Raw genomic sequence first — 16,055 nt, forward strand, 5'->3', positions numbered from 1 at the left:
AACTGAGTGCCATAGTTTTTAAATTCGCAATTAGGCAAAGGGCTTAGCCCAGAAAGCCTTATAGTAAACCTTTATGCTGCCAAACGAAAGAGTTGTCTGTGACTTGAACAACAAATTAAAAAAAATATCTAATGGTTATAATTCACAGACTTTTTAGTTTATTTTTGTTCAATTCAATATTTATATATTGTAATAATAATTATTACATACTTATAACCATGAATTATTTAATATTTTTAGATATTATTGATTCCATTAGTAAAAAACTCAATGGCCTACCATTACTCTATTCTGATTACATATGATCAGAGAGTTTTGGGAGCAACCCGAGTGAAGCGTCACTTGAAGTTTTATTTTAATGTTTTTTTTAATAGTTTATTGTGATGTATAATATATAAATTGGGTGTTGTTTTGTGTATTAAACGTCAATAATCGTTGTTCACGATTATTGAGGCATTGGAATAAAACTGTGGCTAACATAGCAGTGACTGTTTTTTTTTTTTCAAGATAAAAGGTCTGCGGAAATTCACGCTCACTCAATGTGCTATTCATCGAGTTGACGTCAAAACTCCCAAAAAGCAATAAAAAGAGATACACCAGCTATTTATCGAAAAAAATATATATAACTACGACAGACTAGGCTGTATAGGTTACGCTCTTTGCCTGCTTATTGGCGAATTTAAAAACAACAACAACAATATCGTTGCCGGCTTCCGGATTTTCATTTCATTTTATTATTATTAATAATTTAATAATAATAAAATAATTAATAATAAAATGTACGTAAGGGCTTATTTCTAGCAACATTAACCACTATTAACTTATTTAACACTGTAACTAATTATGAGAGCGATTATTGATTTCGAAGAAAACAATTAACAACTTAATTTTAGCTGCAGAAAAAAACAGATTTCTCTTAAAGCTGGGAGAGAATATAAAAATAAGAAATATCGAATATGAAACGATATTTCTTTGTCTATCAAATTAAGTTAAAACCATCATGACCCGAGTTAGGCAATCGCCTGACGTCCGTATTTACTGAATGCACATCGGATGACCCCGTGCGTCATAACAGAAACTGCACCGTTGCAGATTTAGTAATAAGTTTACTTAATAAATATATTGTAATTGTAAATTAGTCTTGTAGTACATTCAAACGAATAAACATCGTTTTAATTAAATAAATTCTTTTTTTTTATAATTATCTCGTTCGCCGTAACTTAACTGGCGCAGTCGGTAGGATCGCGACACTCGCCTTGAATAGAACTCTTCAGGCTTGAGTGAACGGTATCGACCGTTATTTTCGCGAGCTCATACAACGGATCTACGAACGGCGACTATCATCTAGCGGGAGTTCCGGAGAATTGGGAGTCCTGCTGTACTACAAGGCCCGGTTGGGGATGCAAGGGACATTGGGGTGAGTGCAAGTTGTATTCCCAGTTTCCTGTGCTATATTTCCTGCCGTTATATCCTGAATGTTATGTGTGTTTGTGTATAGACTAAAATCGTTATAAACAAAGCACTACATACACTAGAGTAGCTGAATCTGATCATAGGTACGCTTCATTGTTAGCTAAAATCGCGGATCATGTAACGTTGATGATAATTCATTTTCACACTTTTATCGTACAGAATAAGCAGAGTACTAGCTAATAGTCTTACTTAAAACATTATTACAAAGTTATTGTGCGTTTTATAGTTTTGTGTTGTATAGCCTATAAAGATGACAATGGCAAACATCGAACTAGCAACTTATAAGTTCGTTTCTGAACTGTTACATAAGTACGATGGTAACCCTAAAACATTAAACTATTTTATTAAAGAAGTAGAAAATGTTATATCATTATTGGATCAACAAGTTATGGTACACCCCGCTCTTATTAGTTTAATTAAGAGTAAACTGAGCGATACTGCAATTTGTGCAATAGCTTCCGAGGGAAACGTGGATAGTTCGCAATCTATTAAAACAGCGCTAACGCGTAGATTAGGCGTACCACGCAACGAAATACAATTGATGCAAGAATTGATAAGGTTGCGTCGTAATAAGAACGAAGACGCAGAGTCATTTGGTAAACGTTTGCGAGAAATATTAGACACATTAAACGTGGTAGGTAGACACACAGATAAGTCATACTATGAAAGTATGGTAATAGATCAATACGTAAGTCACTTATACTTTCACTTTATTGGGGTGAGGATTTCAAAACCCTCGACTCTGGAAGCAGCTATAGTAACGGCTAGACAAGAGGAGGCGCGATTAGCGTTTAATAAATTTAATAATAGTTTTAGTTCATTAAATATACAACATAAGCAAAAGGAAATACCTAAGTCTAACCTAATCTCTTACCCGGTAAGTAACCTTCCCCAGCGCAATAGCTGGAACCCGGAGCTAAAACCACAACGAGGGCCAACCATGCCGTCTTGGAGGAGTGGCCGGCGTCAGGTAATGTGAGACCTAGCGGATCTGGCACCTTTAGGAATACAGGCAACTTTAGACCACAGCTAAATGTACCTCGACAGCAAGTGAACCCACCACAAAGAGTATCCGACGTCACTATGAGGTCAGTAAACCAGCCTGAAAAACCGCGCTTTGCACCGGAATAAATGTTCTACACACAGCATAGCCAGGAGCAGTATTACCCTGACAATTACGACCTATATTACAGTGGTGAGTACTATAACCATAACATGCAATACAGTGACCAAAACTACGAGTATATGCCAGATATGTCGGGAGAAGGATCAAATCAACAGGATTTTCTTCAGGACGAGGACCAATCGAACCTCAGCTGATAAAGATTGTTAACCTCAACCACCACGGCAAAGACCACCTCCCTTACATTGAATTACCGAAGTTTCAAGGTAATTTTTTATTAGATACTGGTGCCTCACGTTGTATGATATTACCGGATGTAATAGCCGGTACTAGCCTCGAACATTGCATCGAGCGTGAGCCATTTACAGTAAAAACCGCGCACGCTACACTCGTCACGAACACGTTGTGATTTTACCCTTACCTTACCTGTTCAACACCGATATACACCACAAATTTTTATTGGTCGATTTTGACCCCAAATATAAGGGCCTTATTGGGATGGACTTGTTTAAAAAATTAGGCTGTAATATAGATTTCGGAAACAAAGTGTTGCGAACATTTAATACTGAAATACTAATAATCTATTTAGATTTTTTGACTTATTTTTTCTTTTATTGTAAATATTTTTATTTATTTAAAAAAAGAAAATATTTGAGAAAAAACAAAAACAAATAAAAGCCTGCTGAGTTTGTTTCGTCGGTTCTTCTCAGGACTGTGGCTTTTTTTGGAACCGGTGGTAGAGTTAACATTGTTATTTGTATTTTGACATTCAACAAGTGTGTCATACTGACATCTAAGTTGAAATAAATGATTTTAAATTTGAATTTGAATTTTGAACTATCCTGTAAAGCAAGTTAAAATAGAACCGAACTGCGAGAGGTTCTTAACGGTTAAAACAAATTACACCGACGGTTATTATATTTGTGACGATTTCACTTGGTCTAAAGGATTAAAGTCACCAGCCGCGATAGTGACAGTAAAAAACGGGACTTTCAGGACATCTATAATCAATTATAATGAAACACAGCAAATAGTGAGTAACAATCGTATGCTAGCCCTAAGCCCACTACCGTCACAGTTGATAGAAAAGAGTCAGACGTACGAAATTAACAAAATTGAGATGGAAACTGACATAGATAAAGAACTGTGTGAAAATTTAAAGAAAATTCGTCAAAAATCCGCTATCAGTACCGTAACATATTCTACTCGGAAAACATTCCTTTATCGTTCACCCATACAGTAAAACACGAATTAAGACTAACCGACGACACCCCCATCTTTGTACGAAGTTATAGACAGGCTCCCCAACAACGAACAGAGATAGGACCTCTGGTAGGTGGTAGGACCTCTTCTGAATCCGCGCGGGTAGGTAATACCGCCCTGCCTATTTCTGCCGTGAAGCAGTAATGCGTTTCGGTTTGAAGGGTGGGGTAGCCGTTGTAACTATACTGAGAACTTATATCTCAAGGTGGGTGGCGCATTTACGTTGTAGATGTCCATGGGCTCCAGTAACCACTTAACATCAGGTGGGCTGTGAGCTCGTCCACCCATCTATGCAATAAAAAAAAAATACAAAAACAGGTAGATGGTCTATTAAAACAAGGAATCATTAAGGAAAGTATCTCCCGTTGGTCATGCCCTGTAGATATTGTTCCAAAAAAACCGGATGCATCAGGAAAAGTTAAATGGAGACTTGTTATTGACTATAGAAGATTTAATGACAGAATTATAGAAGACAAGTACCCCTTACCAAACATTAACGACATCTTTGACAGATTAGGGCGCGCACAATATTTCACGACCATAGATTTAGCAAGCGGCTACCATCAATCAGAAATGCACCCTAAAGACGTAGAGAAAACAGCGTTTACTACTAAAAGAGGCCATTATGAGTTCCTAAGGATGCCTTTCGGACTAAAAAATTCCCCGAGCACTTTCCAGCGTCTTATGGACCATATACTCCGAGGTATAGACAACGTATTTACGTACTTAGATGACGTCATAATAGCCGCGACGTCCCTTCAAAACTACAACGAAAAACTGAAATAAGTATTTCAGCGATTCAAAATGCATAATCTGAAAGTTCAGTTAGACAAATCAGAATTTCTACAGAAGCACGTTAACTTTCTGGGACATGAATTAACTGACCAAGGACTAAATCCTAACAAGAACAAAATTAAAACAGCATTAAATGTCCCTATACTACAAACGCAAAAAGACATAAAAGCTTTCTTAGGACTAGTCGGTTACTATAGAAAGTTTATTAAGGACTTTGCGAAGTTGACGAAACCTTTAACAGCATGTCTAATAAAAATAACGCAAAGGTTAAACATACAAACGAATTTTTACGCAGTTGATAAATGCAAACAAATCCTAACAAACGCCCCAATTCTGCAATACCCTTGCTTCGACAAACCATTTATTTTCACGACAGACGCATCCGACTTTGCTTTAGGAGCAGTACTTTCCCAAGGCAAGGTGGGCTCAGATAAACCAGTAGGCTACGCCTCAAGGACATTATCAGATACTGAGATCCGTTACTCTACCATAGAGAAAGAACTGTTAGGGATAGTATGGGCAATTAAGTATTTTAGACCTTACTTATATGGCCGTAAATTTACAATTTATACGAACCATAGACCCCTTACATGGTTAATGAGTCTAAAGGACCCTAATTCTAAATTAACTCGTTGGAAACTAAAGTTAGCAGAGTATGATTACAAAGTTGTTTATAAGAAGGGCAAACAAAACACTAACGCAGACGCACTATCCCGAGCAAAAATTTTTCATAATAGTATAGACTCTCTAGCTGTTAATGTTGATGACAACAGTGACGACAACATAATAAATAGAATATTCGGAAACGCCCGGAGACAGGCAGAGATAGAAACTAAATACCCGAATAACCAAGACAATGAACGTAACAATACTGACAATAACGACCAACCTTATAACAACAATGACGTAGAAATGACCAGTATCTATCCCTCTCAAATTGACGAAGAGACAGACACAAGGAGTGCAACAACAGTCGACCCCGATCAATTAGTTTCTACAAATCATACCCAACCTTATAATGAAAATAACGGTATCCTTATAATATCCGACGCTATTGATAAACAGTTGAAACAATTTTACATTAGGTCCACATCAGGTTCCACACACAGAGTAGAGGACAGATCAACAAACTCTAGGACAGTTATTAAGGATGTTTTCATCCCAGTAAATAACACTGAATCAGAAATTATCAAATTTTTAAAGGAACACACAATAGCAGTACAGACATGTATAATAAGATAATGAAAGGCTGGTACTAAGAGTCTAAGAGATTAAATGATCTCGAAGCGAGGGCTCTGGCAGAGTGATCGGCTGTTATCGAAAATTAATAATACAATTTAGGCTACTTCTATATTTTTATTCAATAAATTAATTAATAGTTACAATTAACAGCGGTGTGTCGTCTACAGTACAAACATTTTATGTAATTAGATCTCGTAACACGGTTAGCTTGACCGTCTACTCAGTTCGATCTAAGCCAACCTGATATTGAACAACGAAGACATCAAACAACAACAGACGTGTACAATGAGGACAATGAATTTTCAAAAAGCTCGTAGCGTGGCAACATGGCGACAGTTCTTTGTTCTTTGCTTTTGTAATTTTAATTAAACTTACTGTTACCAACGAAAATGTTTAAATGTTATCGCAAACTAACCGACTTCGAACAATTAATTTTAATAAATATCCTTATAAGCTTCTCAATTCAATTTTAGTTTGGCACTAAATAAGGCTAATTACCTATTTTATAATACAATACGAGTATAATATCCACCAACTGTTTATTTATTAGAACTGCTATAGCTCTTTAATAAAAATAAATCATTGTAATATATTAATTAACACTAGTGGTCGCCCGGTAGTCGAAATTCGACTATAATTAATTGAAATTATAAGTTTGTACACTATTATGATTCTATTTTCAAAGACTATCAAAGACTTATATCTCAAGGTGGGTGGCGCATTTAAGTCGAAGATGTTCATGGGCTCCAGTAACCACTTAACACCAGGTGGGCTGTGAGCTCGTCCACCCATCTAAGCAATAAAAAAATAAATTAAAAAAAACTATTATACTTCTACTAGCTGACTCGGCAAGCGTTGTTTTGCCATATATAAGATTTCTAGGGAATTTCTAGTGTAGAAAAAAAACTAACTTATTGTAAGTGTGTAAGGATGTGGTAAATGAGTGAAAGAGGCATGTAGCGCTGTGAACGATGAGGGAATATAAAAATAACAAAACCTCATTCAACCACATAACGCCTCATTATAACAAAACAAAATTGTCCAAAAAATTAAAAATGTTAGGAGTGAACAACCCCTAACATTTATCACTTAGGGGTATGAAAAATAGATAGTAGCCGATTCTCAGACCTACTGAACATGCATATCAAATTTCATAAAAATCGATCAAACCGTTTCAGAGGAGTATGGTAACTAACATACATCTAAGCAAAAAAAAAAAAAAAATTACGTTGTGACACGAGAATCTTATAGATTATGAAATTTTTTATTTTAAGTCATGACAAAATAATAAAAAAATCTTGCCAAAAAAATTAAAGTTTATAATTAACAAATCAAAAATAGGGGTTGAACGTAGAGGGGTGAAAATTTCAGAGTAATATGAAATTTTTAATTCTAAGTCATGACAAAATAAAAACAAAATTCTTGCAAAAAAAATTATTTTGAATTCACAAATAAAAAATAAGGGTTGATCGTAGAGGGGTGAAAATTTAGGGTTGTATGTATTTTGGATGCGGTATCATAAAAAAACAAAAACACAAAATTTTGTCTAAAAAATAAAAAATAAAATTTTGGGACCACCTTTAACATTTAGGGGGATGAAAAATAGATGTTGTTCGATTCTCCACCCTGGCCGATATGCACGCTAAGATTCACGAAAATCGGTCGAGCCGTTTCGGAGGAGTTCAATCACGCACACCGTGACACGAGAATTTTATATATTAGATAATCACAAATTTCGCCATGACTACAGTTAAGTAACGGCGAACGAGATAATTATAAAAAAAAGAATTTATTTAATTAAAACGATGTTTATTCGTTTGAATGTACTACAAGACTAATTTACAATTACAATATATTTATTAAGTAAACTTATTGCTAAATCTGCAATGGTGCAGTTTCTGTTATGACGCACGGGGTCATCCGATGTGCATTCAGCAAATACGGGCATCAGGCGATTGCCTAACTCTACACTATAGAAAAATATTAACAAAGACAAACAATATTTTTAATCTATTCTCAATTTGACCACAGACGTCAAGAACAAAAGTTTGACAATAAATAAATAGTATGCATGCGTGTGTGCGTCAAATACATGGTAGCTGTGTTATGTTTTATTTATTGATTTAATGTATTTTTAGGCATAATTTAAAAAAATATTAACATTCTGCACTCTTTCTCTATATTCTCTATAAGTGTAGGAAATTTCATACTCCTCCGTCCGCGCAATTTTCGTAAAAAGGGTACAAAGTTTTTCCTTCACGTATTGAAGATACACTAATATCAAGTATTTACAGTTCAAAATCAATTTGTTTTTTTATTTTAATGCCATCTAGCGTAATATTAGTAAACTAATACGAGTGATTTCGCCAACCAAATATTATACGCCAACTCTAGTTATAATTCGCGCGAAACATTTGTGTTTCATGCAATAGATAGCACTAGTGATGGCTTATTTCGGTAAACTGGATTGATTTAAAATACTTGAACATTGTGATGTTTATGTGATTGCTTCATTGTGAAAACTTTAAAGATTTTTAAAACACATTGATGACATGAATGCAATTAATTAATTATTAACTATCAAAACTTACATTAATATTTGTTGCTGTCACACGCCTGTAATCTAGAATATTTACTGAATATATCACTAACATGTACTCGTTATGTTTTGTTGCCACTGAGATTATGGATCAGAAGATCATGCTATGGTGGTTCGTCAGGTACTGAATGTAATGGGAATAATGGGATGTTATAGACTCTCGTCGAAGCTAGACAGTGGCAGTAATAGAGCAAGAGCCCACGACAGCCAGACCTTCGTTATTTTATAAAAGCTGAAAGTTTCTCTGTATATGTCTCCAACACAGGTAAGAACGACCCGCGATTATAGAGTTTCGATTGTGGTTACTTGGGCAGGTAACAGGCAGTAAAGGTATATAAAATAGTACCTTAAATTCGTTAAAGTATAAAGGTTTTTTTTTTAATATTTACTCCAGAATATCTTTAGAAATCACGATATCCGTTGCCGGACACTTTTTCCAGTTGTTACCCCCTGCCAGACACCCCTAAACTTTAATAAATTTTAATTATACTTTCGTTATACTATAAAAGCTAAATTTTATATATGTTACTTAGGGACTTATAAAAATATGTTACCCCAATAGCCGGACAGTTTTAATGGTTCTTACATCTTGCCAGACACATTGAGAGCCCGCTGTAGGTGCGAGCGCGAGGTAGCAACTGTTCAAGCGGGTGTGAGCGAGATAGAGTGCTTAGTCTATTGTGATCTTTTACTGCACATCAGCTGTCGTTTATAGGATTTATCCGTTCTAAGCAGTGATATCGAGGCGCTACCCGGCATGGGAAGCTCTGTCATTCTGGCGGGCGACCTAAATTGTAAACACATCAGGTGGAACTCACTCAACAACTGTCCTGGTGAAGCTGGAAAGGCCTCCGGGCCACCAGTAATCTTTCAATCAAAAAAAAAAAAGGATTTATCCTGCGTTCTTCAGGAAAGGAAAATTAAAACCATACAAAACATTTAAAAAATATCCAGAGTACCAGGAAGCTTTCAAAAATTTCCGTAACAGCGAATCAATTGAAAATTTAGATCAACAACAAAACATCTATAATAGAGGTCTATATGCAATGCTTACAATGTCCGTAATGTAATTGATATTGATGCTGCTCGACTTCAATTATTCATCGACTCCTATACAGTCTCTAATGTAAACGAAGCTTTTGACCGAAAGAAATTGCGAAATTTTGACGTTAGCAATCTACCACCTTGTAAAAGCGAGCTATTGCAGCAATTTTTGCGATCAAATTCTGTATATACCATTTGGAATAATGCTCATCTAAAAAATCCAACCTCATATGGAACCGGATAATGATGACAGGGTATTGAAAGATGACAAACACCAAGATCTACTACCGAGTTATGTTAGAGATTCGCTCAAAACTCAATCAGGTATGTAATTATTATGACAAATTATTGTACATTTTTTTTTTATTATTCAAATTGTATATTTTTTCTTAATTTTTTACAGAAACGGATGAATAAGGCGATATTGATATCGCCTTATTCATCAGTTCAATATCGACGACAATGAGGAAAATTATAAGAATGATTAAATATTTTTCTTTGACATGTAATATTTTGTTTGTACTTTATAATATTAAAATAACATTTTTTATTTTCTATAATATTGCTATGAACGTAATAAAATAATTTTTTTATTGGATATCTTAAAAGATCACAATAGACTAAGCACTCTATCTCGCTCTCACCCGCTTGAACAGTTGCTACCTCGCGCTCGTACCTACAGCGGGCTCTCAATGTGTCTGGCAAGATGTAAGAACCATTAAAACTGTCCGGCTATTGGGGTAACATATTTTTATAAGTCCCTAAGTAACATATATAAAATTTAGCTTTTATAGTATAACGAAAGTATAATTAAAATTTATTAAAGTTTAGGGGTGTCTGGCAGGGGGTAGCAACTGGAAAAAGTGTCCGGCAACGGATATAATGATTTCTAAAGATATTCTGGAGTAAATATTTAAAAAAAAACCTTTATACTTTAACGAATTTAAGGTACTATTTTATATACCTTTACTGCCTGTTACCTGCCCAAGTAACCACAATCGAAACTCTATAATCGCGGGTCGTTCTTACCTGTGTTGGAGACATACACAGAGAAACTTTCAGCTTTTATAAAATAACGAAGGTCTGGCTGTCGCGGGCTCTTGGGCTATAACAGCGGTCCGTACTAGGGACAACCGTCCCTCCGATCCGAGCAGGCCTGAGTTCCGATTTGAAGATTAGAACAATAGGAGTGCGCGAGTGGGCGAGTATTCGTACAGGGAACGACACAGGGAAGTTCTCTCAGCGAGGGTGGCTTACCGCGCGGTGGGCCGACTGACAGGCGACAGCAGGGTCGGGCCGGCCCCGTGTGCTGTTGCCGCTCTATCATATTCATTCCCATATAATTAGATCAGAGAATCCTTTGGGACTACAATAATGTCCAGGGTAGCGCGGTCTCCGTCAATGTTCCTTCGGAGTTGTCCGATTGTGCTGAACTAATTTTAAGTGAAATAGATGTTTTTTCTAATTGTCTCACAGCTTACAGGAAAAATCTGTCGCGGATCATTTCCCCATTAAATATAAATTTATCTTAAGCAATCAATCAGATGTAATCAAATCTTAGTTATATATTTTTATTTTATTTTTGTTGTTAATGCACTGTCGATTGTACCTATAATTGAGGTGACATCTGCCATGTACTTTTGTCAATTGTTCAATGTTTTGTATTGATGATCACTTTGTTGGTGCAACTTAATAAATAAATAAATAAATATTATTTGTAAAAAAGATATGATTATTGCACAGGGGTCCGCTTCAGGACCGGAGGTGACACTACTGAACAAACACTCGTTTTTATAAAGGGAGGGACGTCCTACTTGAGCACTCTTAGTTAATGCTGGAGTCGTCCACTTCGAGGTCGTGCGTGAAGCCGCACTTTGTCCTCCACTCGTCCTCTTCGAGCACGTAGCGGGAGGTGAGCTGCTGAAACTCTTCCAGGTCACACAGCAGCGCGCTGCAGCCCTCCACCTGCAGGTACTGGATCTGCTCGTACGGAGATCTTAGATAAACGGGCTGAAAGTAAACAAACATATGTATTATGAACCACTGGGCGGTACGGACTGGTGTGGACTGGTCTGAACGCGCGGCCCTCGTGACCGAGCTTGCAAGTATCAACTCTACCATATAATTACCATATAGTAGCCTTATGTCTGACTTCACAGAGCTGAGAGTCCTTGGAACTATCAAAAAATCTATTCTCCCTGAAGGTTTGCATTTCAGGGTCTACGCAGCGATTTTTTTTTTCCGTATGTTTTGCACCGTGTGGGATGTCGTAGGACGCCGTAGGAGTTATTTGAGAGGGTGCGATCATCTCTTTTTACTACCTGGACTGCGGCTGAAGGGCTGATACGTTCTTTTTGAAACCCTATTTAAAATCTCTCTTGACAGCCAGCGACCTGTACCCGGCTTTGCCAGCAACTATGGGTGTAGGTTATCTGAGCGATACACTTACCATCACTTGGATCGTATGCTCATTTGACTACATAAAAAAAGGAAATCTTAAAACTGCAGAACAAAATTATTTATAGAATTTTAATATTCGAATTTTAAAGTGTAGAGATCTTGAAACCAATTACCTATTCGCATAGACTATGTGAAGACGGTCACTCCCAAATAGTCATAATATTCAAATAAAAATAACCTAAACACAAAAGATGAAGCTCCTCGCTGCGAGCGTCAAGTGCTGCCGAGTGTCCTGACGGTCTCTCCCCACTCTGCACTCACCAAAACTACATACTTCCCGGTCGCGGTGACCTTCCTCAGCTCGAGGGAGAATACGGAGCCGTACTTGGGCACTCCTTGTCGCGGACTGATCCTGGAGACGGCCATCAGGGAGTACACGTTGTAGTCGTGCGCGGAGTACACGTGCACCCGCCGCGCGCTCTCGCCCCCCACCACCGCCGCCGCCGCCTTCAAGAACTCATTCAGCAACACTCCTGGGGAGGAAACCCACACTCGTGATAACAATCTCGCACTCAACATACATACATATGCACGTGTCTGTCAGTGATTACTTATTGCCTATAACGTTCAATCTGTAAAGTGCACCCTTGAGCCAGCTCAGTGCACACAGGAGCGGTGCATGCAAGTGATCATATGCTACTGCACGACCGCCGGCCGCCGCGGTGTCGCACATGCCAATGAGCGCCGACGATTGCTCACCATCAGGCGGGCCGCGGGCTCATCTACTTACTGAAGCAACAAAGGAAAGAGTTGTCCATAAAGGTGAGTTAGCTTAGTACGGACCCGCTTGTAGCGCGATGTAGTTTTCATCACCGAACACGACGTCGATGGCCGCCCCGGCCGCCGCCTCGATCTCGGGGAACTTCTGCGCCGTGGCCTCGTCCAGGGGGACGCCCAGCCCGAGCTGGCACATTATTAGCTCTCAGTGTTTCTCCCTTTCACTCGACCCTCCCTCAAATAAGTATATTTACTACGAATACTGTGTGTGATTCAGTTTCGACATTTCATTTCGAAAGAAAGTTGACTTAAGTGATAGGTCTCATCTGCATTAAACAATGTCAGCAGCACCATGAGGAAAACGCTCTCTTTTATTCTGTTTATCCAAAGTGACTGTCTGGAGCGCACGATCTGGAGGGAGCGATGACGCACCCATGACGATTAATATTTGTGTGTCTGTGTGTCCCAGCCTCAGTAAGACGAGGATTCAGCATTGTTGTTGAATGTGCTTAGTTGATTAATCGGAATATAATTGAAGCCTCAGGCTGGGCTTACCTGAGCAGTGTATACGTCGTAGAACATGTACGCCAAGGCGGGCATCTGCACGAGGTCGAAGCCGAGAATCTCAGACCATCTCGCCAGGAAGTCGCGGTAGGGGGCCATCTTCTCGGAAGGTTTCATGAACTGGTCGTAGTAGAACGAGATGAACTCCGGACAGTTGAGGTTGGCCAGGTTCTGTAGTAGATTCATTTAACAATCTTACGTCCAGAGTGAGGCTTGCGCTGCACTGGAAGGTTACATCATGTCTACATTGATATTGTGAGAGTTTGAAGGTCGCCACCGGTCAGGGGCTGCCGTGCAGACTACAGCGGTCTGCCCCGACGCAGGCCACTGTTTCGATGTGACTAGTGCTTCAGTGTAACGATTATTATTTCACCAATATGCTACACAGCTAGTGGTCGCTAGTTTAGGCCTGGCCTCGAATACATCACATTAGATCCACAGGACCGCACGTTAAGACGATCCTGGGGGAGAACCGTGGTAAGCAGTGGATGGATCGGATATATTTTTTAATTCACGTTTTTTTTTGGTTTTTTTTATTGCTTAGATGGTTGGACGAGCTACCTGGTGTTAAGTGGTTACTGGAGCCCATAGATATCTACAATGTACTCACATGGTCATATTTAGGTGGCACGGTGGTGTAGGGCACGGGGGTCCAGTGAATCTTTGAGCTCCAGTTGTCTTCGGGAGGTGGGTAGACGGCGGCCATCGCGGTCAGGACAGTCATCTTCGTGCGTGTCGAGTCCGTGGACCGGATGAAGATCTCGGAGGCGTTGTATCGGTCCGAGAGCAGAGCGCCGTAACGTGACTTGATGTACTCTCCCACTTTATAGCTGGTCTTCTTACCGAACTGGTGGCAACATGTATATATGTAGGCTGCTCGCGCTAATACTTGTTATGGCACGCGTCATGAGTCGTGAGCCCACGTGGGCTGGTACCAGTGTACTGCTTAATTTTGCTATTGAACAATCGTACATGCCGTTTTGAGTCAAATAGCCATAATTCCAGTGCAATTGAGATTTCAGCCGTGTCTCTCCAGGTGGACGGTGGTATTTACATCCAGGGCGTCTATGGACCTTTGCTGAGGACTGTCCTCAAACCTGGTCTGGGGAAAGTCATTTATTGGAAAGCTTTTCATGGGAAACACCGTGAAGGAGAGTTTGTTCCAGTGCTAGATAGTACTTGACAAAAAATATATCTGAAAACGTACTGTGCTTGAGGGCAGCGGTTTCAGATAGCATTAGTGGATTCTACACTATTGGCGAGCGGTGCCGTTATAAAAAAGAGATAAAGAGATTATCGCGAACAATCGCTCAAAACACTCCCCATGGAGCGTGCGGTACAAAACACAGAGGGCACTGAAGCCCTACGTAGACAAAGAGGTTCCAAGCAATCCGTCAGAATGAGATTATTGACAATCCGAATGACTCTGATATTCTAATAAACAAACAAACAGAGGTTTAAATCTAAAATCTAAGCGGGTTATTGGGATTCAAGGTTTTCGTACCACGGCAATTAATTGTTAATAATTATAGTCCAGCAGTGGACGTCTATGGGCTAATAAGAAGATGAAGAATTATAGTTTCCTTTTTTGTGAGTATCTTCACAATTGAAGTCTATCGTCAGTATATAGACAAACTTGCTTTTCAGTATTTAATTTGGGTTAGGTACAAAATAAGGTAAACAACGATACCTCAGTGAGTTGTCCAAAGCCATAGGAAGCCGCGGCCTGCTCCAGCGCGGCGGGGTCCGTGGACATGGCCAGGGTGATCTCCACCGGCGTCCTGTCGCCGTGCCGATGTACCTGGACAAACAGACGCCGCATTGTAACCTCACCAAACACACCTTCCCATTTCCAGTGTCAATGTACTTTATGTACCATCATCTGCTTGGTACTCAACGTCCGCACGGCAGAAAGACTTTGATATATTTTTGATCATAGTTTAATTGTTTAATTAATTCCTTAGATGGGTGGACGAGCTCACAGCCCACCTGGTGTTAAGCGGTTACTGGAGTCCATAGATATCTACAAGGTAAATGCGCCACCCTCCTTGAGATATAAGCTCTAAGGTCTCAAGTATAGTTACGGCTGCCTCACCCTTCAAAACCGAAACACATTATTGCTTCACGTCAGAAATAGGCAGGGTGGTGGTACCTACCCGCGCGGACTCACACCACCAGAAAATAAGGAGTCCTACCAGTAATAGTTGTTTGTGACAGAATTCAACAATCCAGCCGACAATGACTACTGAAATCTTATGAAGGTTTTTTTTAAAAAAAAATGACTTGCATCTGGAACTCAACTAGAGTGTCAACAAAATGTACAAATGCTTACCAAAAAAGTTGAAACCAGTTCGGTTCCGTCTGTAGCGTCGCCAGCCCTGGCGTGCTGGGCCAACGCAGCCAAGACGCCTACAAAGTACACGACTCGCATGTCGGCTGAGTTAGTCCTACTCTATAGCACGTCGCTTTGTGAGCTTATATACCGCTTTTTATTTTCATACTAGATAATTATTAGGGCTAATCTATGAGTTATCTGTAGGGTTTGACGGGCTCGCCAAATATTTTGATAATATTTTTAAAAGATGTGAATCATTATTGATATCTATAAATGTAAAGTCTGTAAAATAATTATAATATAATATTTATCGTGTTAAAATTAGACAATTTTCGGATTGCGATATGGAAACGCTGTTGGTGGGAGCAATAGCGGTAGTGAGGACGAGTCATTATTAAAAAAGGCGGTAGACGAAAAAATGGGCAAAAAGATGTGTAGCC

The 16,055-nt window shown here is 38.9% G+C and overlaps 1 protein-coding gene across 1 annotated transcript; it reads right to left on the bottom strand.

Annotated features, from left to right (window-relative positions):
- Positions 1–7,684: 7,684 nt before the first annotated feature.
- LOC114248627 (prostatic acid phosphatase) lies at positions 7,685–15,769 on the bottom strand. The gene is made up of 7 exons (XM_028181923.2): positions 15,613–15,769; positions 14,971–15,081; positions 13,891–14,127; positions 13,272–13,451; positions 12,783–12,903; positions 12,261–12,472; positions 7,685–11,549 (listed from the first exon to the last, which is right to left on the bottom strand). The coding sequence occupies exons 1-7, from the start codon at positions 15,709–15,711 to the stop codon at positions 11,364–11,366; spliced, it is 1,146 nt and encodes a 381-aa protein (XP_028037724.2). The 5' UTR covers positions 15,712–15,769; the 3' UTR covers positions 7,685–11,363.
- Between the last annotated feature and the right edge of the window lie 286 nt (positions 15,770–16,055).

Source organism: Bombyx mandarina, chromosome A1, assembly GCF_030267445.1.
Source record: "Bombyx mandarina strain Sakado chromosome A1, ASM3026744v2".
In the NCBI taxonomy this organism is placed as follows: Eukaryota; Metazoa; Arthropoda; class Insecta; order Lepidoptera; family Bombycidae; genus Bombyx; species Bombyx mandarina.